Source organism: Rana temporaria, chromosome 8, assembly GCF_905171775.1.
Source record: "Rana temporaria chromosome 8, aRanTem1.1, whole genome shotgun sequence".
In the NCBI taxonomy this organism is placed as follows: Eukaryota; Metazoa; Chordata; class Amphibia; order Anura; family Ranidae; genus Rana; species Rana temporaria.
In genome coordinates, this window is record NC_053496.1 from 102,746,946 (window position 1) to 102,769,185 (window position 22,240).

Genomic DNA, 22,240 nt, shown 5'->3' on the forward strand with positions numbered 1-22,240 from the left:
GATGCTCAATAGGGTTTAGGTCTGGAAACATGCTTGACCAGTCCATCGCCTTTACCCTCCGCTTCTTTAGCAAGGCAGTAGTCATCTTGGAGATGTGTTTGGGGTCGTTATCATATTGGAATACTGCCCTGCGGCTCAGTATCCAATGGGAGGGGGATCATGCTCTGCTTCAGTATGTCACAGTACATGTTGGCATTCATGGTTCCCTCAGTGAACTGTAGCTCCCCAGTGCCGGTGTTCTATGGGATAGTGCCCGCTATTGAGAAGTGCCCGGGACATGCTGCGCATGCGCCGCACAGAACAGCATAACAGCTGATTTTAGGATCAGCTGTTGAGACGGCACCTGCGCACAATAGCCGATGGAAGAATTTTTTGTGTCAGAGTGTGCCTTGCGCTGAAGGAGAGGGGTGGATTTGTACTTGTTGGGGGCGGATTCTTAAATGCTGGGCAGTGCTGCAAAACAAATCTTTTTCTGCTATTTTTCTGGTAGTTGGCTAATTATGCTCTGCAAAACCGCCCATCAACATAGAAAAACCCGCCCTTCAGTTGACTAAACACGCCCCAAAAGCGTCCAGGAAAAATAGGAGTCCTCCCTATGTTGTCACAGATTGTGTGCTCAGTGTCTGACAATGTTGGCTGTCTGTCCATGATTGACAGTTTGTGATTTTCACCTAAATGGCCACCTTACTGCTAACATGGATACTGGCAAGGTAGGTGTCTATGCTGGGTGTAAGATATAGAGAAAAGACCAACAGTGTGCCAGGATGGGATCACGCTGGATTGGAGCCAGGATACCGCATATGGAGAGTGGCACTTAGATTAGTGATTTGTTTTCGCGTGTAGCGTTCGCCCCCGAAGGAACCGCTGGTTGATTTTGAGATCGGCTTGCTAAGTTACCCTGGCGGTGTCTAGGGGTGCAATTGTGAGAACAGTGGTAGTGAGCGAAGGTCCATACAGACAATAAAAGGGTTTTCAATCCTTTATTGTCCAGGCCAAACACGGCCAACATCAACGCGTATTCGGAAGGTCAAGGTTGATGAAGGAAAGAGGAGAACCTTGCGGTATCAGGCCTGGATGTTGGATGGAGCAATCAATACTGCTCTGTATAGTACCAATTTTTGTAACTCGTCGCCACTCTGCTCGGAGTGGGTAAAGTGCCCCCGGACAGACCCCTATAATAGGCCTGGCAGCCGAAGCGTCACTCTGAACTAGCTGGGAGGAACGGGTCTCTCTCACAGACCCGGCTCTAGGGTCTCTGCCACAGGCCAGTTTCAATAAAGGACTTGGGTGAATAAAGAGAGCGAATCCTCCCAGTTGACTTTTCCTATATAGGGTCCCGGATGACAGCAAGCATACCTGTCAGTGGTCCGGACGCCCGATCCCAGACTGGGATCCTCTCAACAAGTCATGGGACCCAGTGGAACACTGGGATCCCTTTTCTCCTCAGGATGAGGTTCGATGCAGCTGTCAGCTTTGGCCAGGTGGGCCGCGCTGGCGGGGTCCATGGATGCACGTACCCTGAAGGTGGATACCGCACCTGGAACGGGGACCCTGGGAAGATTTTTTAACACATAACCCCTGTCACAGATATACTCTCCCCCAGCATGCCCCACGAGGGAAAACTCCAATTGGCTGCTGGGGAAAACTTGCTCTGCCAGAACCCCTCTGGTGCCAACTGCCGGCAAGGGGTGGTATTGCACCCCTTGACCACAGACTGACCCAGTGGACATTTCTGGGATGACACGAGTCCCAAATTTAGACAAAACACTAACTTTAGCGTAGCGCCCATGCTGAAAGCAAGGGGGCGCTACATGAATAATAGAGGGCACCTTTTAAATGCCTGCCCGTTTTAACTCCTGATAAGCGTATAGAATTATCAGTATACGTTATCTGTAGGTTCCGTTGATCATGTCACTGACACAGATTACCCAGTCCTTTTTCCTATTTGGCTCCTTAATGCAAAGCAGTGGTATTTTCTTAGACTAAAACCTTTTCGTTGACGAAATTCAATATTATTTTAGTCTACTAAAATTCGACTAAAACGAAAACCATTGGGATGACTAAAATACGACTAAAACTAAAATGGCATTTTAGTCAAGAATATGACTAGACCCTAATTTGAAATTTGACATCCAAAATTAACACTGGTCCATGCTCAAACCTTGCTACCATAAATAACGTATTCGATTTTTCACTCCAGCAGTATATAAGTTTGGATATGGTAGAGAAATGCTTAAAAAAAAATTCAATTTAACTACACCCATTGGATTTTAGACTACAATGAGTTTTGGTTAACTAAAATGAGCGGTGGTAAAGCGCCGTTAGTTTTAGCAGCGCTTTACTGTAGTTTTAGAGGCCAAGTAAAGGGTTAACTGCCCATTGACTTCAATGGGTAGGGGCGCTTTAGGGGCAGTGTATACACCGCTCCTACAGCGCCTCAAAGAAGCTGCTTGCAAGACTTTTTTTGCGCACTCTGGATTGCAGATGAGGCGTTTTACAGGCTCTATTTTTAGAGCTAAAGCACCTGAAATAACGCCTCCCGTGTGAAAGGGGTCTTAAACTAAATCAAAATTTGCTGCCAAAATTAACACTGATGCAAAGTTCCTACTGGAGATTGCAGGATGTACGGTTTAGATAGAAATACACTAATATTTAACCCCTGCAGGGCCATGGGTCATCAAAACTAGAAAACTCTGGACTGTTACATAATGATTTAGAAGTATTATTTCTTTAACATCAGAATTCTGTGCATGCAAAAAGTACAAAATACTGTTCTACACACTGCAACTCTCCAGAGTTTATGTCACCATTAAGCCAGTCTGTTTCTTCTCAGCCCTTGTACAGTTCTTTGGACTGCATAATGGATCTTGAGAGTGCAAGTGTTTTACTGTGGTTTTCCAGACATACGCCAGCGAGGACCCCACGGAGCTCGCTGAAAAACCATTTTCATGCTACAGTTAGAGCAACCTGGAGAGAGCTCCAGCAGAATGTGAAAATGAAGTCTGTAATCAAGAGCATAAGAGGGAAGGTAATGGTTGTTTGTTTGATCGATGCCTCTTCACACCGTCGGTACACAGATTTCCAGCTACTTTCTCTCCTAGACTTGTTGCTAAAAGTAAGTAAACATATATCTGTATACCCACTTAGGAGCTCTTGTAGAAGTCTAGGGTGACATTTTGTTTTCATGGCTTTTTATAGTGTGTGAATGTTTTGTCTTCAATATTTAGCTCAAATCCTGGACTCATGACTACTACACACTGGATGTAATTGCTAGATTCATTATCTGATTAAATAATATAAACAATTCCATTTTAAATGTAGCTGTTTTCTCATTTATTGTTATCCGAGAAATGTTATATAGGTGAAATAAAAAGAAAAGCCCAGATGATCTTCTGATCTGCATGATGGCATATGCCCAATACATGTTTGCAGCTTCAATGAAACTCTGGAATTCTCAGTTTGCATTCCAACATTTTAGTAAAACGGTACCTTCTGCAATGGGAAAACTTCTTCCCATGTCATTCTTATAGCAAATGGTCTAGTAAGCGATGGCTTGGAGATCTGTAGGGGATGCACAAGTAGAGCAGAACGCAGTCTTCCCATCTCTCCCCTGAAATATTCAACAGGGCACAACGGAGAGGTCATGAAATATTCAATGGTTTTAGCTCTGTAATGTCATGTTAATGTCAAGAAAAGACTGCTTTACATCAAGTGAATGTGAATCCTAACCAGAAAATTGGACCGTGCTCTAAAATCCCACAGCACCTTTTCTTGCATACTGTCTTTTATCTCCCTGCAAAACACATTCATAATAGATGTGTGTTTATACAGCCAAGTACTGTGCTTAGGAGAATTAACCTAGATGGCAATCCCTGTGTGTGCCTGTTACAGATCAGCATCTTCATGACACATCTCTCGAACTATGGCAATGACCGCCTGGGGCTGTACACGTTTGAAAGCTTGGTGAAGTTTGTGCAGTGCTGGACCAACCTCAGACTACAGACTCTGCCACCTGTCCAATTGGCTAAGAAGTATTTTGAGATCTTCCCCCAAGAGAAGAACCCACTGTGGCAGGTAGGTGCAAATATTCATTTATACAACACTCCTGAAGCCTTGAGAGCAAAATAGCAAAACAGAGGACCCGCGTGTTTGTGTTTTTTTTTTATATACATATAATATATATTTTTTGTTTATGAAACACTGTGCAAGAAACTGCTAAGATAATGTTTCACAGTCAGTCCCTCTCATTTTTATTTTTAAGATGACTAGTAATTAGCATAAAACCGAACCCCGCACAATGTTTTTCTTGTTTTTTTTTTTTTAAATCCTACTCTGTGCACCCCTCTAAAATTCATTTTACTGTTTGGTTTTCATGATTTTAAATACTGCTTAAGAGCAGACATAATTTGCCTGATTTTACCAACAGCCAGCCAACGTGTCAAACACAGGGCCCGTGGGCCGAATCCGGCCTTCTAGGCCATTTCATAAATATATATAGTCTTACAGATACAACCGGCCCTTTGAGGACAACCATAATGCTGATGCGGCCCACAATGAAATTGAGTTGGACACCCCTGCGCTAGCCAGAAGAGCTCCATTTTATGTGCCACTCTGTATGGCTGTGTCCATGTATTTATTGATTTTCCTAATGCTTTATAGAAGAAATTAGAAGATAAATTTATTGGCTTAAATTCAAAAGCTTTAAGTAGCTTTGGTTAAAGGTTTTAGATGCCTTTTAGTGAAACTAAATGTAGGCTTTCTTTATTTAAATACTACGTTCCATGCCCTACTAAGGTTTAGCTGGGTTAGAGGATGCAGGAATTTGAGGCTAAATGGGTGCAGGAAGTGGGGACCCGCCCATTGAATGCCAACATTCCAAAATAAAAAAACTATTTTGTATTCCCAAGCTGCAAATACTGTACATTGAGTGATTTACATTTTATATTGGGTGCAATTCTCCTTATTCCAACACGTTTCAAATGTTTCCTTTCTCAGGGAAACTGAGAACTTGTAGACTAGAAAATTGGCAAAAACAATATCACAAAGCAATATTCCATCTATGATGAAGACCATGGCCCGGATTCACGTAGCACTTACGCCGACGTACCTCGAGATACGCCGCGTAAGTGTAAAATGTGCGCCGTCGTATCTGTACGCCGTGCTCACAGAACTAGATACGCCTGAAAATAGGCTTCCTACGACCGACGTAAGTTTCCTACGCCGTCGTATCTTGGGCGCATATTTACGCTGGCCGCAAGGGGTGCTCCCGTTGATTTACGATTAGAATACGCAAATGAGTGAGATATACGCCGATTCACGAACGTACTTGCGCCCGGCGCATTAATATATGCAGTTTACGTAAGGCTTACGTCCGGCGTATAGTTATTCCCCATCTATGAGGTGCAACTCATGCAAAGGTATGGACCAGGGAACAGCCGTCGTATTTTACGTCGTTTACGTAGTAGTACGTGAATAGGGATGGGCGTAGGTTACGTTCACGTCGTAGGCAGTGATTCGACGGATCTTAAGGAGTATTTCCGACGTGATTCTGAGTATGCGCACTGGGATGCGTCCACGGGACGGCGCATGCGCCATTCGTTCGGCCCATCATTTGTATGGGGTCACGATTCATTTAAATGAATCACGCCCACTTCCACCTACTTTGAATTAGGTCGGCTTACGCATTTACGTTACGCCGGCGCAACATTGGGAGCAAGTGCTTTGTGAATACTGTGCTCGCCGCTACGTCGGCGTAGCGTATATTCGATACGCTACGCAGACATAACTATGCGCCGCTCTACGTGAATCCGGGGCCTATATATATATATGCCCCGGATTCACGTAGAGCGGCGCATAGTTATGTCTGCGTAGCGTATCGAATATATGCTACGCCGACGTAGCGGCGAGCACAGTATTCACAAAGCACTTGCTCCCAACGTTGCGCCGGCGTAACGTAAATGTATAAAATCAAATTGACTTGCAACCTCCCATGATCACTCCTTCATGTGGCCTCCCATGATCACCCCTTCAAGAGGAAGAATTACTCTAAATAATAACTCTAAATGCGCTTTAACTAATAAGTTATGTAATAAGCTATTCAAATGTGTACCTGTTAAGATTATAGTGTGTTTTCTTTATTTTTTTTTGTTTCACTTGGTTATAACTATTTAAATAAGCCTACAGCCAACCCACAGGCCACTCTCAAACCAACAACAAAGATTCCCACTACTGTCCAGGGAGCAATCCAAGAGGCCTTATGGTATTAGAGGGTTTTTTATAGAGCCCATTGAATACGAATTGATGCAATAATGCCTCTCCCAGCATAAATATCGTACAAGTGTGGAGCACTGGCAACCGTTTCCTCAATCCCTGTCAGAAGAGTAAACAAAAAAGGGCACCCATATAATCAGACTCCTGCATGTGTCACCATGCACATCTGCGCCAGAGACCATTACCAGAGTATCCCAAGATGAATGCAATCAGTTTCAATCAAGAACAGGCTTGTAGCTGCATTTAATCCAGGAGGTGAGATGGCTTGTAAATGTACAATCCACCTCAACTCAACCTGTAACAAACCTTTATCCCAATTGCCACCATGAAGGGTTCCTATGCACCCTCTCAAGTGCCATAAATGACACAGAATGTACATTTAGAAGGCCTCTGGTGAAGAGACGTACTTGGGCATAGTAATCTGAGGAAGAGAACACTCCATTTGAGGCATATTCTAAATGAATGATAACCATACGAATTATCGAGCCCCAGATTTACAATTGTTAATACAGACAACCCCTCAATTTAATGTAATGTGTCCAGATTTATGCTGCCTAGAATGTTTGTTTGAATTTATTTTCCCCTCAATATAGAACCCTTGTGATGACAAGAGGCATAAGGACATCTGGTCTAAGGAAAAGACTTGTGATAGGCTCCCTAAGTTCCTTGTTGTTGGACCCCAAAAGACAGGTACATCTCGTGATGATTTCCATATAATGTACCAGGGTGACTGGAGATGACTGACCTCTCCTCACTGCCATATGTTTGGGTCATTCCAACAGGTACAACTGCACTATACACCTTCCTCACCATGCACCCTGCTGTTACCAGCAACTTCCAGAGCCCGGTTACCTTTGAAGAGATCCAGTTTTTTAATGGACTGAACTACCACAAGGGCATTGATTGGTAATTACTTTTGTACACATATACTGTTTTTTTGGGAAAAAAGGTATGCATTTTATTTAAGAGTTTTTCATATCCCCTTAGGTACATGGATTTCTTCCCTATACCTTCAAATGCCAGCACAGATTTCATGTTTGAAAAAAGTGCCAATTATTTTGACACAGAAGTGGTACCAAAACGGGCAGCAGCTCTCCTACCCAGAGCCAAAATCATTGCCATTCTGATCAGTCCTGTTGATCGTGCTTATTCCTGGTATCAGGTAAGTGACTACTGAAAGACATTCTTAGTCCCAATAGCACAGAAATGTCCTGATGTTAAACCACATAATTAGTCTGATTACATGAGTAATTGCACAGACATTCTAGACCAGCTAAACATTCATTGATGGACAATACAAAATGGTGTGTAGACAGTAGGCTTTTAACACATCTGACCAGATTTACTATACCCAAGCCAACATAACATTTCTCTAATTTCCTCTAGTCCTATTAGAGCTGTATTGGCATTATCAGATGCCCTTTTCTTTTCAATAAAGAAGTGATCGGTAAATATAGGGTTCTCTGCATAATTTGTATCGTATTACTTGTGCAGTTAAACCCATAATGTAAAGTATTGCAGTTTTGAGGGCGCATGCGCGGCGCGACGCTGATGAGACGTGCTTAGTCTCAGCTCCGCAGCACCCGGTCTCCTAGAAGCCGTTTCCCCAGGGCAATTTCGCTCGTTCCTCCACCAAATACATCAGCACCCCTGCGGGAACACGGGGTGCATGCCTGGCACTAAGAAGAAGCCCAAACGGAGTCAGCAACACACTTTGACCAACTTTCTCCTAGCCATGGAGCAGAGAACCGGGAAGACTTCACAAAATGGCGCTGGCGGCAGCAGCATGTGGGGAGAAGGTGAAATCATCTCACAGCCCTCTAAGGGCCCTGACAACCGTGAGTACAACTCCCCTCTCTCTAAAGCCGATCTAGATGAGAGTCTCTCACTGATTTTTGATAAATTAGTGGAAAAAATAGAGAAAGAGGTTCACAAATCCACTGCTGCTCTTTCCCATGAGATTGCCAGTATTGGGGGCCGCACAGACTTATTGGAGACTAAGCATGATGAATTGTCCCTGGCGCATAATGACTTGAGAAAAGATTATGAAAATCTGGCAGATAATTTTGCATTTATGCAGGCTCAGGTTGAGGACTTGGACAACAGAAATCGCCGCCAAAATATTAGAATACGCGGTATTCCAGAATCCATTACTGATTTATTGCCTGCAGTGTCAAAAATTTTCCATGATCTTGTTCCAGAGAAGCAAATGTCAGCTTTTGCCTGTGATAGGATACATAGGGCTCTCCGTCCTAAACCCACACCAGAAAATCCTCCTAGGGATATCATCATGTGTATGAAGGATTTCCTGGTGAAAGAGGACATTATGCGGGCCTCTAGAAACACCCCCAACATCTCCTTTGAGGGCAAGAGGATTCAGATCTATCCAGACATCTCCCCTGCTACATTAGACAGAAGACGCAGGATGAAGGAAGTTACCTCGGTCCTGCAATCCGCCAGGATAAGATACCGCTGGGGATTCCCCTTTAAACTCACTATCCCCCATAATGGATCCACATATACAGTCTATAATGTGATCGAGGGTAAAGAGCTCCTGATAAAATTAGGTCTCCTGCCTAATGAACCACATCCCAGACTCCCTGCAACCCCAAGACCCTCGCCGATCTGGTCTACCCCTTCCAACAGACGCAGCCAGAGAGATCAGAGAAGATTGTTCAACCCCCTCCATAATTAGTCTACCTGAACTCTAAGGGATTACAACAAGTCATTACTACACTGTTTGCACTATGATGTCTAACATAGCGGATATCTCCCCCCTCAATTTGAATTCACACGGTTCTTTAACTTTCAGAGAGTTTTGAGGCAACCCTCCTGCCAAATAATCTGCAAGGGAATAAAAGACTGCCTGGACTTCCGCACATCAACCCCTTGTCACTATTGTGAACACTCACTTTATTGGTTTATTACTATTTTTTATTTTTATTTTTTTATATTTTTCACCCCCCCATCGGAACTGCCCCCTCAACTCAGGAAGGTTTCTCCACTAGCCCTAAAGAAAGCATTCTATGAGTGCTCTTCTTCTGACTCAATGCCTACATAGGCAATTTAGCATGCATCACTTGATACTACTTGAAAAAAATGTGTGTTGCTGTACTTTAAAATTTAAAATTTCCATGCACTAATATGCTGATTACTATTTTCATGTTACAACCTGTTACTCATGACCGGGTGCGTCCGCCGTTGTTGGATTGACCCCACTCCTGCCTCGGTTTTCGTTCGGATCACCACTCCATGATGGTCCGCCCGAACCTGATGCAGGTACAGGACAACCTTTTTTTGTCCTTTAGTTTTTTTTTCTTATTTTTCTTCTATTTTTTGAAGAAGCTCTTACCCAAGATAGGCAGTTGTTCTCCTGCCTCAAGGTCCTTGGGTTTTTTCAGGATAGCAATGTTATGCTGTTCTCCATTTAAAAAAATTAGTATGTTATCTTCATGCATAGAGTATAAGTATCCTCGTTATTTCTCATTATCAGTTGTACACATCCAGTATGATCTCCACCTATATACCTTCGATAGACTATTCCATACTATGGAGGTTATATACCATGGTGATTATCGCGCATGGTCGTTACACTTTATGTTTAAGTACCTTTCTCTGTATTCAGATAATGTTCTCTTCTTGCAATTTTCTACCCTTATCTTTTATCAGATAACGGATCATAGTAATGTTCAGTTGATAGGCTGCTATAACTCTCATTATGGGTCTTAGGATTCTATCACACAATACTAATGGGTTTAACTCCCCCCATAAGCGCAAAAAGGCTTTCCAACAATATAAAAAACTGGGGGCAGATATTATCCTTCTTCAAGAGACCCACTTTGCAACCTCTAATCACCCTAAATATTTCCATAAACACTACAACCAAAATTATTTTACCACCTCTGCTAACAAAACCAAAGGTGTCGCTATCTTTATACGCAATTCTCTGATCTTTGATGTACAACATGTGTTTAGAGACCCTGAAAGTAGATACATCATCCTCAAGGGATGCATTAATAACAAAGAAATCACTATAGCATCTGTGTATGCCCCGAATGATACCCACACCTCTTTTTTTATTAAATTTTTCGAAACCCTTGATAAATATCACTCCCCTCATATGCTGATAGGCGGGGACTTTAATCTTGCTGCGCATCCAATCCTTGACAGAAGTATAGTTTCTCCACACACTAAATCATTCTCCAAGACTATCAACCGGTTAACTAACAAAATGCAACTAATTGACACCTGGAGAGCTCACAACTCAGGTATTAGGGCCTACACCTTTTACTCTCACCCACATGATTGTTATGCCAGACTTGACTATATCTTTTCTACCCCTATTCTCCTCGCCAACTCTTCTCAAGCCCAGATCCATCCTTGCCCATGGTCAGATCATAACATTTGTACCTTCTCCACCACATATATTGGACTTGCTCCCTCCCAATACAACTGGCGTTTTAATGACTCCCTGCTATCTGACCCCATTATCAAGACTACCATTTCCTCACATATAGAAAACTATTTCTCTGACAACATAAACGGTGAAACCCCGCCCACCTCGATCTGGATTGCCCATAAGGCAGTCTTGAGGGGACATATTATCAGTATAGCGGCAGCCCGGAACAGGGAAAGACAGGCAGACATCAAGCGCCTTACCAACGAGCTTCACCATCTTTACATTAAATTACACCACTCAGTGGACCCTATTATTACCCAACAAATTCAAGACAAACGAAAATCCTTAGATCTACTCCTCTCCACCAAAGTTGAAAGGTCCCTTAGATTCTCCAAAGCCAAATATATGCTTCACTGCAACTCCCACTCTGCGATGTTCGCACGAAAACTCAAACAAGAATCTAACCCAACCCACTTATACAAACTTAGAGACAACAACGGTAATATAGTTTCCCACCCACAAAAGGTGATGGATATATTCACCTCTTTCTATCAAGACCTTATGTCTGATCCCAACACCCCCCCAGGTGCTGCTGCTAAGTCCTGGCTCGACAACATTCACCTTCCTTTTTTAAATCAAGACCACCTAGATTCCCTTAATGTCCCATGCACAATTGATGAAGTTACTCAAATAATCAAATCACTCAAATCCTCTACAGCACCCGGTCCAGACGGCTACACCTCCCTATATTATAAAAAATACGCCCCTACTCTCGCCCCCCACCTAAAGAACCTTTTCAACCACGTTTTGGAAGGCAATGATTTCCCAAGGGAAATGTTGCTGGCAAACCTGTCCCTTATTCCCAAACCCAATAAGGACCACTCACTCCCCCAAAATTTCCGCCCTATTTCGGTCTTAAACAACGATCTTAAGATCTTTGGCAGAATCTTAGCAGATAGACTTGCCAAAGTTATATCCCCTTTAGTACATATTGACCAATCAGGATTTATCCCCAACAGACAAATTACAGATAACATCAGACTTGTTACCAACATTGTTCAGGATGCGAATCTACACTCAAACCAAGCCTGTCTGCTTAGCCTTGATATCCATAAGGCGTTCGACAGCGTAAGCTGGTCATATTTAAATTATGTATTACCCAGATATGGAATCTCTGGGGCATTTTTACAGGGGTTTAATGCGCTATATAACTCCCCTCAAACTCGCATCCGGATACCTGGTATCAACTCTGACTTTTTCCCCCTGGGTAGGGGAACTAGGCAGGGTTGCCCCTTGTCCCCTCTTCTCTTCGCCCTTGCTATTGAACCCCTTGCACAGGCCATTAGAACCAACTCAGATATAAAGGGCTACACTAAAGACCACAAAGAATACAAAATCAGTTTATACGCTGATGATGCGCTGATATATCTTACAAACCCTCACACCTCCATTCCAGTTCTTCTCAAAGAATTAGATCTTTTTCATAAAATCTCTGGGCTTAAAATTAACCTAAACAAATGCTCCGCACTACCCATCAACATCCCCCCAATTGCACTGAATCTTCTCCAGGCAAACTTCCCCTTCACATGGATGTCATCATCAATTAAATACCTAGGTATAAATGTCACCCCTTTACATAATAGTCTTTTCAAAGCCAACTACACCCCCCTATTTGCCCGCATTACCTCTCTATTGAACACTTGGTCCTCCTTTCATATTTCCTTCCTGGGCAGAGTCTGTGCGGTCAAGATGAGTATCCTCCCTAAATTACTGTACTACTTTCGTACGCTACCGATTAATATCCCCAAATCCAAACTAGAGGCCCTGCAGAGAATTATTAATAAATTTATATGGGCCGATAAAAGACCGAGATATAGTTATGCTTTACAATTCAGAAATCAATCCAAGGGTGGTTTGGGTCTACCCAATCTGTGGAAATATTTCCTGGCTGCCAGACTCTCCCAGATCTCTCAATGGTTTTCCCCTGACAGGAATATCCCTTGGATTAACTTTGAGACTCTATCTATTCGCCCTCTACATCTACAGGGTATACTCTGGTCCAAATATGTCCTCTACCGCGACCTCATTAGACGCAACATCATAGTGGCTCATGCATACAAGCTATGGCAAAACAACAGAGACACTTTCTCACTGGCCTCAGATGTCTCCCCACTCACCTCCTTTTTGGGAGATTCCAGATTCCCCCTTGCATACAAGGACAACCAATCATTTTCCGTGTGGGTTGAACAGGGACTCACTACTTTGGGTTCACTTCAATCCAGATGGAAATTTGTACCTTTCGTCTCCCTTCAGAGAGACTTTAATCTTCCTCCCACAGAATTGGAGAGATATCTACTGATCAAATCTTTTTTTCAAACACACTTTTCTATCTCCACAAACCCCACTATCACCATATTCGAGAGAATATGCAAATCACTTTCCAGGGATAGAGGGATGATCTCTAGAATTTACAACTACCTTAATGATTTCTCTTCCCCGGAAAAAACACAACCCATGTTACACTGGGAATCTGACCTGAACATTGATCTCTCTCCTGATACCTGGCACACCATGACAGATAATCTTCGCAAAAGCAACAGAGCAGTATCCTTCAGAGAAACCCCAACCAAACTATTCACAAGATGGTATCTCACCCCGTCCAAAATCAATACATTTTACCCCTCAGTGTCTCCAGATTGCTTTAGGGGCTGCCAACTAGAAGGCACCTTACTACACATTTTTTGGAGCTGCCCACATCTCTCACAAGTCTGGAGGGAAGTTACTAAAAGAATTGAAGAATCCTCCAAACAAAAAATCTCCCTCACCCCCCAGATATGCCTTCTATATAGTGATGTCCCTGACATCCCTCTCCCCTGCACCAGACTCCTTCACTCGCTTTGCAGCTCAGTGCAGTGGATGATAGCTCTAAATTGGAGATCTGGAGAAATTTTATGGTCACAGGTGCTAGATAGAATGGAACTTTTAAAACTATCAGAGAGAATATACCATACAATTAATGATAGCCTTCAAGTGTTTGAGACCAAATGGTCATACTGGTAGCAGTATTATGGTCGCTCTATTCATTCATATAACTCTTCGACCTTTTTCGTTGTACTATCATCTTCCTTCTTTACTCTTGCCTTCATAGGTTCCAATAGATGTAAGACATTTCTTTTTTACCATGCACGATGCTTTACCACTGTATACCGCTGATAAGATTGTATACTCTTTGCAAATTATCTGTGTACCAATTCACGTACTTCAATAAAAACATTTGTAAACAAAAAAAAAGTATTGCAGTTTACCAATCAGATGTGGTGGCTACATCAGTTTTCTTAGGCCCCCCCCTTTTGTTTTCACCTGGTGATTTGGCCAGTAACATACCTCCTGTGTTGGACTGCCCCCACTCTGGATGAATGAACACGGCGCACAGCAGACAGGGGGCATTGTCTGTCTGGGGGGGAGGGGAGTGTTAGATGTACAACCCAATGTGTGACGTTGTATAAAATCTACCTAAAAACAGAATGCAATGATTTGCAAATCTCATAAAGCCATATCTTACCTACAATAGAAAGTAGAAAACCATCAAAAACAAATGTTTAAACTGAGAAAATGTACCATTTTAGGAAAAAAAATAAAGTGTTTTTGAAATGAACGGCAGCAACACATCTCAAAAAAGTTGGGACAGGGCTGTGTTTACCAAGGTGTAGAATCCCCTCTTCTTTTACCAACGCTCTGTAAATGTCAGGAAACTGAGGAGACCAGTTGCTGGTGTTTTGGAAGAGAAATGTTGTCCCATTCTACCCCGATATATGATTCTAACATCTCAACAATCCTGGGTCGTTTTTGTTGTATTTTTCATTTCAAGGTGTGCCAAAGATTTTCAGTTGGCGAAAGGTCTGGACTGCAGGTAGACCAGTTAAAGGGGTTGTAAAGGTTCCTTTTATACTTTCTGAATAGGTTCCTTTAAGCTAGTGCATTGTTGGTTCACTTACCCTTTCCTTGGATTTCCCTCCTAAATGTTTTTTCTTTGTCTGAATTTCTCACTTCCTGTTCCTCAGTAAGTGTTCCCCCATCATCCCAGCTGTTCTGGCTGGGGGTTAGTCTGCGTGCTTGCCCCCTCCCTTGGGACTACATCCCTGCAGGGAGACGCTGTGGACGTTCACAGCGTCTCTCCGCAAGGATGTAGTCCCAAGGGAGGGGGCGAGCATGCTGACTAACCCCCAGCCAGAACAGCTCGGCTGATGGGGGCAAAATGACTGAGGATGAACAGGAAGTAAGAAATTCAGACAAAGAAAAAACATTTAGAAGGGAAATTGAAGGAAAAGGTAAGTGAACCAACAATGCACTAGCTTAAAGGAACCTATTCAGAAAATAAAAAACTAACCTTTACAACCCCTTTAAGCACCTGGACTCTTCTACTACGAACCCATGCTGTTGTCAACAACTCCCTTTCTTTTGTGCATGCTCCCAGACACATCATTGAAGGTTTGTGCTTTGTTGAAGATGAGGGCAGTCTGCTTTGGATCAGTCCAGATACGAGAAACACGATATTAGTCACTAATTACTTTTGTCATAACAGTGTGCCTGGTCTTTAGTTGTACCCCTGTGTGTTTTCAGCTGGACACAAATTTAAGACTGTAAGAAAAGCCTATAAGGTTCCAGGATTACATGCCACCAGTCTAATCTTTGCAGAGGTCAGGACTTTCATGGATTTGTAACTCTGATGCCCCCGACACTGTCACACAACAATTTACATACATATCCGAGTAGATTTAACAGGTGACAACATATCTGAAGAATGTAGAAAGTAGCTGGAACACAAGAACATGCACAACAATAAAACAAGCAGATAGTCATGGTTGGGTTCAGTAAAAATGCCCAGAAGTGTTAGGCCACAGTGAAAATATGTGGAGGCAATAAAAGTGTGCCTTACATGGTCACACAAATTTCCCCAATCCAAAGCAAAAAACTAGCACTGAAACATAAAGAGGATCAGGATTTTCCTATCTAAATCCCAGCGTGAAAGTCGAAGTGTGTCATGTAGGTACAATAAATGGGTTTTCAGTCATAGCTTTAGAACCGCAAAACTCATGGAATAAGAAAAAATGGGTCAACACTAGCGAAGACCTCCAAAGCTGTATAAGAAATAATGAGAGGTACTGAATAATAGAAATTGGGTGTGATTTTGATAAAGTGTGAAGCGAGGTGAACCTGTGTTCACTTCAAACATCCAATCCTTTACAATAACCTTTCAGTAGCTCACTTCAAACTTTAGTATATCAGACCCATGATGTGCAAAATTCTGCTAGTTGCATTTCGCCCTGCTTAGCAAAGCATTGGGTAGCTATTGAGTCCTAATACTGGAGGAAGTCTATCAAACCTTCATGATGGCTAACTGATTTGTCAGTTGTATTAACTGATTGGGGGTAGATTGCATAACCATGGGGTGAGAATGTTCTCTGCGTCTTCATAGTTTATTACAGAAGGGTTGGAGTGTTATAGGGATTTGTTATAATCTAATCAATGAACAAACGAGGGCAAATGATTACGAATGCACAGCTTGCATGACCGATATTAAGCAGTGACCTCTTGTCTAGATTTTCTTATCCTCTGTGCTTCCTGTGGTTTAGTGCCCATGTGTTTAATGCATTTAATAGAATGGTCCTTAAAGGTTAATAGTTTAGTGGTGGTCCGGGTGTTGGCATGCTCTCGTTTTAATATATGCTGTCCTGATTAGCCCGGATGAGCAGAGTTTGTGGCCGCAGTTAAAAAGCTAATTATTGCCAAATAAACAAGATCAGAAACCTGAAATAGTCTACAGAGGATTCAGTATTGATTTAACTGTTTGTGGTCACTTCTGCGAAAACTTTGCTTTAGTTGGTTCATTAAAAAATTTGTATTGTGACAGATGTGTGTTTTTTTTTTTTTTTTTCTATGTGTAATACTTGAAAATCTCACTATTCCCTGAATGTTCATGTTTTTACATTGTGAGCCCTCCAATGTCTGTACAGATTCCTGACCACAGTTTGACAGTTCTCCCCCTTTGAATACACTGCTTCATAAGTGTGTTAAGTCATCTATCCATGGAGGACTGCCAGATTGTCCACACTGTACTGCTATGTGCAAACTACAAAGGGGATGGGGGTACTGGGTAACCAATAGATAAGAGAATTCCAATGGCAGGCAGTTGTAGGTATTGGTAAGTGAACTCAAATTAGTTTCCTCTTGTAAAAAAATGGCTTCATACAATACTTATTAAAGCTTTTTATGTGATATTTGCCAGCAGCTTATTATATGCAAATTTTCACGAATAAAAACACTTAAATTAATTTTGGTGAGCACAAACGCAATATCCTTTTTTTTTTTTTTTAGTACAATATAAAATGTTGCTTCGAGTAAATGGATACTAAACCTATTCAACATTTTTACACTCTGTTTTTTTATTTTTTATTTAACTTTGTTATAAGGGGTAAAAAAAAGCCCCCAATAGTTGTAGGCAGTGATGGGTATTCACTATTGAGACATAATGGGTCTAGTTGGACCCCTGATCATTCCTCTGCCCTCCTCTGATCAAACACAGATTGAGTTTGATCATCTGCTTTCCTTGTACTGGCCCCTGAATGACGGCAGTGAAACTGTAAGTGACAAAATCCTAGTCTCTTCTGGGGTCATTCGTCGCAAAGGAGCTTGGGGAATGGATATCCCTCCATCTCTTCCATGGGCAGCCAACTTGACTGCCTACCTCGATGGAGGAGGACCCTTCCGAGTGCTGTAAAAGTGATCAAGTGGCTGTAAAGCCAGGATCCTAGTATAAAAGATTACTGCCCACGCCGTATATAAATATAAGAAAAAAAGAGAGGGCGCACTGACCTAGTGCATTATCCAACAAATTTTATCAAAAATATCCAATTAAAACCAAAAAGATTTGGTTAAAGGACCCCCTCCCTTGGTCTTGTAGTCTAAGCAATTTGTGAGAGATAAGCCACCTATGTGGCACGATGAGCGAGTTTTCAAGTTTGTGAGTAGACATCTATTTTTTTTTTTTTTATTAGATATTTTTAATAAATTTGTTGGCTAATGCACTAGGCCAGTGCACCTTCTTTTTTTGTTTTCTTATATTCTTTCAGCACGGCCAGGATGACCCCAGTCTTGGAGGGCAGCAAGGCATTTAGGGATTATACAGTCTGACCAAGTAATGCAGCACTATAGAGTTGGTTCCATAATGCACAGGAGTATGTTTTATTTGTTTGTATATAAACATACGCTGGGCATCAAGTTGGTAATTGTTTGGTTTGTCTGTTTTAGATCTAATTACTGTTTAGCTCTCACCTTTAGAGCACTAGACTGAGACCCAGTAATTGTGGGATATGTGGTTTCTTAGCAAAAAGTGTTGGTTCTCAGACTTAGTACATTAACCCGGGTAGTACTACGCCGCATGCCTCATGTTTGAACACAAATAGAAACTTCAGACACAGGAATGTGAAGATGTACTCTACTGTAGGCTGTGCAAGCAGGGCAATAAATAACACCATAAAAACTACATGATCAATGCACATCTTATGTAGGTGAAAACCATGAGGTGCAGGTAGGGAGGTTTATAATGTCTTTTAATGAATTGAATTGGTAAGACACTGTCCTAGTCTTGTATCACACATAATGTTTGGAAAGGACTATGCACCTAAACATTGTAAATCGTGATGAGAAGCAATGCTCTGTATGAACAGTTGGTGGCAGCGCTTTATACTTCTATATACTTTTCCCTGATAGCACCAGCGAGCACACAACGACCCTGTGGCACTGAACTACACCTTTGCTCAAGTAGTAACTGCTGGATCACATGCCTCACAACAGCTGAAGAACCTTCAGAGTCGATGTTTGGTCCCAGGATGGTATGCTACTCACCTAGAGAGATGGCTAACGTACTACCCACCCAGTCAAGTAAGCCTAGTGGGTATAATCATGTCCAACATGTATAGTTGTTTGTGTTGTGCCTGTACTATGCTTCTTTGTAAAAAAAATTACCCAACATGAAATTCTGCATCAGGTGTATACATATTTTTTTTTCTCTCCAGCTTCATATAGTTGATGGTCAAGAGCTGAGGAACAACCCATCCGCAGCCATGGACAGTGTCCAGAAGTTCTTGGGCGTGACACCACATTTCAATTACACACAGGCATTAAAGTAAGTCATCAAGCCATGGGCCCCCGTATTCATTTGTTTACTCCTATTCCGTGTAGTTCTGCACTGGATCCCCTTTCTCAGCACCCAATCAGACAGAGGCACCAGTAGAAGTCTCCTACAGCCTTCCCTGAACAGAATGACCTGTTTTATCCTCGTCTGTTTTGAATATGTGCCCGTGTCTCCTAAATCCGGAGAAAAATGGGGATCTTGTGCTCTGTAAAATCATTTTCTTGATTGGTTGAGGGAAACGGTTCTTGCCTTTTTTTTTTCTTTTGTTTCTGTTCTCAGTACTTTCTGTTTGTTATTATTCTGTCTTGGTATCGCTAGCAGCTGTTACATCTCAGAGGAAGTGGTCTGGGTTTTTTCTTCTCCCAGGGATGGAGCCTGTATATCATTGTCTATTGCAGGGGGCATTAAATTTGGTTTCGTTGTGGGCCACACCAGTATTATGGTTGCCCTCGAAGGGCTAGTTGTAACTGTAAAGCCTCATACACTCGATCTGACTTTCTAACGGGAATTGTGTGATGGCTGGATGTTGTCAGATAATCTGACCGTTTGTATGCTCCATCGGACAATTGTTGGATTTTCCGGCAACAAATGTGGGATAGCATGCTTTAAAATTTTCTGACAATAAATGTGTGGTGTCGGATTTTCCAATCGCGTGTATGCAAGTTCGTTGGAAAAAAATTCAAAGTACAAACGCGCATTCTCAGAAGCAATGCTAACCATAACACAACATTAGCAGAAGTTGCCCAAAGTGTGGCGCTAAAGAGCTGAAAAACCATGTCGTTTTGTGTTATTGGCCAACAATTCTTCGTCGTTTGTATGCAATATAAGTTCGCGGCCAACGCCCTTCGCACAAAAGTCCAAAGCTTTGTCCGCAGAAAGTCTGATTTTTGTGTACAAGGCTTTAGACTAGATGTCCAGAGCACCCCCAACCCCCCTTACATCAGAAGTTAAAAGTCCTTAAACCTTCTTTAATTTACAGTACACCCCACTTACCTGCTGCTGGGAAGAAGCAGGGAGCGGGGCTGGTAAGCAGAAAATGCAGGGTCTGGAGGAGGACCAGATGAGGGCAGGAGTCAACTGCCTGAGTCTGCTGAATGGTGAGACGGAGACAAGAGGGTACTGTGGCTGTACAGAGAGGCGCAGGATCGGTGGTAGGAGTTCTGTCCTCCCTTTTGCTGCCAACTGCTGAGGTGGGGAGGCAGGGAGGAGCGCCTCTGCGGGTGCATAATGAAGCGCAGGGTCTGGCGGGGGAGTTCTGTCTTCTCTGCTGCTAACTGCAGAGGCAAGGTGGGGCGGAGATGAGGGGGTGCTGCAGGAGACCGTGTGAGGGCCAGATTCGGCCTGTGGGCCTTGTGTTTGACATATGTCGTCTAATATGTTCCTTGGTTAACTAATCTTGAAAACTCAGAGCAAAAAAAAAAACAAATAGGTGTCAGCTGGTGTGTTCAATTCTGAACATCAGCAGGAAATCTTTAAAGCCAATCCTAAAAGCGCGTAGTACATTTTTAGAATTGAATGATATGGCGTTATTGGCGTTCTTTAGGGATTTACTGTATTTAAAAAGTGCAATAGAACATTGTGGCGTTTTTTACTACGAAAGCCTAATAGGAGAAAAGAAAACATTTCCCCAATATATAATGAACAGGCCCTCTGGCATAATCCAGTACTTTTCCTTGCAGGGGATTGAGAATGAAAAGTCTCCTTGAGAATTCCATATATTTGTACATCATAATTCTATCCTCTCATAGGTGCCTATTTTCTAATGTAAACAAATTAGTTGGCCCGCTCTTTCCTCATAATGCAGCCCTTTCATTCATTCCCTCTCACCGACTTCTTCACAATGACGCTTTTGTTCTGCCGCTACTTCTACCCAAAGTAAATTGAAAGTGAGGACTTGGCTTGGTTAACCCTTCACAGCTCGAGGTGATGGTTTCCTAACATTCCTCTCCCAATCCCTGGAATGGAGAAAAGCATCCCCTGGTATAGTTCTGGATCACCTTCTATGAAGGTCTCTTTTGTCTTTTACCTGTTAAAGGAAATGTGCCATTATTAATCTCCCTCTGAAAATACTATTTGCCTGGCAGTCATGCTGATCTTCTAAGCTGCAGCTCATTTGTATACTTGTTGGGGGGACAGTAAATCAGAAAGTACTCCAACCTTTAGATCCGAGTAATAGCCAAGCATTTTTACAAGTAAAGGTCAGCAATGGCAGCTTCGAGTGGTATTAAACCCAAAAACAAAAAATGTATTTCATTGCAGAAATTCTTGGATGCGGCTGCATTAGTTTTCTATTTTTCCTTTTATTTTCACCTGGTGATCTGGCCAGTAAGTCTGTTATTTTTTTAGATCCCTTTAACAGACCAAGCTGTCCAGCAAAAGTGTCAGTAGCGGGTTGAGACAACCATTTAACACTGACAGGGGTGCTATGATTGTCGGCTTTTATTTATGTAAAACCGTTATTCCAAAAGGAAAATAATGGCGCTGTAACTGCCCAAAACGTGTTAGTTGGAGTTCAGCTTTAATTTGTTAATGAAGTCTAGCTAGTGCACCTAACACTATCCTCTTCCCAGACTGATAATGCTGCCGTCAAGGTGTCTCCGCTCTGTCTTCATCCAGAGAGCAGACAACTTAAAGGGGTTGTAAAGGTAAAAAAATGTTTTCCTAAATAGCTTCCTTTACCTTAGTGCAGTCCTCCTTCACTTACCTCATCCTTCCATTTTGCTTTTAATTGTCCTTTATTTCTTCTGAGAAATCCTCACTTCCTGTTCTTCTGTCTGTAACTCCACACAGTAATGCAAGGTTTTCTCCCTGGTGTGGAGTGTCGTGCTCGCCCCCTCCCTTGGACTACAGGAGAGTCAGGAAGCTCTCTACGTTGCAGATAGAGAAAGGAGCTGTGTGTTGGTGGGCGTCTACAGTCTTGACCATAAAAGTGAAGTATGGGAATTGGGTTTTCTTTAGAATCACACATGCCTAGCTGGATGCATATGTCCCCCGCCAGCTCGAACACTGAGAACCAAGCAATCAAACGCCACCGATCACTTGGTTCTCACAGCTCCCTGAGCAGAGAGCTAGGGACTGTCAGTCATCTGCTCTGCCTCCGTGGTCACTGAAGCACTGGGTGTGGAGGGGGCAGGAGCGGCTGGCTCAGGCTCTCAGCAGCTTGTTGAGAGGCTGAGCCGGGGGCCAGTCCAGGTATGCGGGTGGATCCTGACCATGACGATGTAACGATCTTTCCCGTGCCGGCTCTCTGATGTCAGCTGACAGCGTGCTTTAGCTCGCTGTCTGCTGAAAATGGGTCACAGGAATGCAGAATGAACTGCACTCCTGTGGTCCACGGAAGAAATGCAGCCAAATTCGCTTTGGCTGTACTTCTCCTT

The 22,240-nt window shown here is 42.7% G+C and overlaps 1 protein-coding gene across 3 annotated transcripts in view; it reads left to right on the forward strand.

Annotated features, from left to right (window-relative positions):
- NDST2 (N-deacetylase and N-sulfotransferase 2) overlaps positions 1–22,240 on the forward strand; it is a 223,481-nt gene that overhangs the window by 195,587 nt on the left and 5,654 nt on the right. For 2 of the 3 annotated variants that reach the window (XM_040320437.1, XM_040320436.1), the window contains exons 7-12: positions 3,892–4,074; positions 6,864–6,960; positions 7,053–7,176; positions 7,258–7,432; positions 18,440–18,619; positions 18,745–18,854. In XM_040320437.1, coding sequence (XP_040176371.1) covers positions 3,892–4,074; positions 6,864–6,960; positions 7,053–7,176; positions 7,258–7,432; positions 18,440–18,619; positions 18,745–18,854 — 869 coding nt within the window. The remainder of the gene's footprint in view (positions 1–3,891; positions 4,075–6,863; positions 6,961–7,052; positions 7,177–7,257; positions 7,433–18,439; positions 18,620–18,744; positions 18,855–22,240) is intronic. The other variant, XM_040320438.1, reaches the window with a different exon arrangement.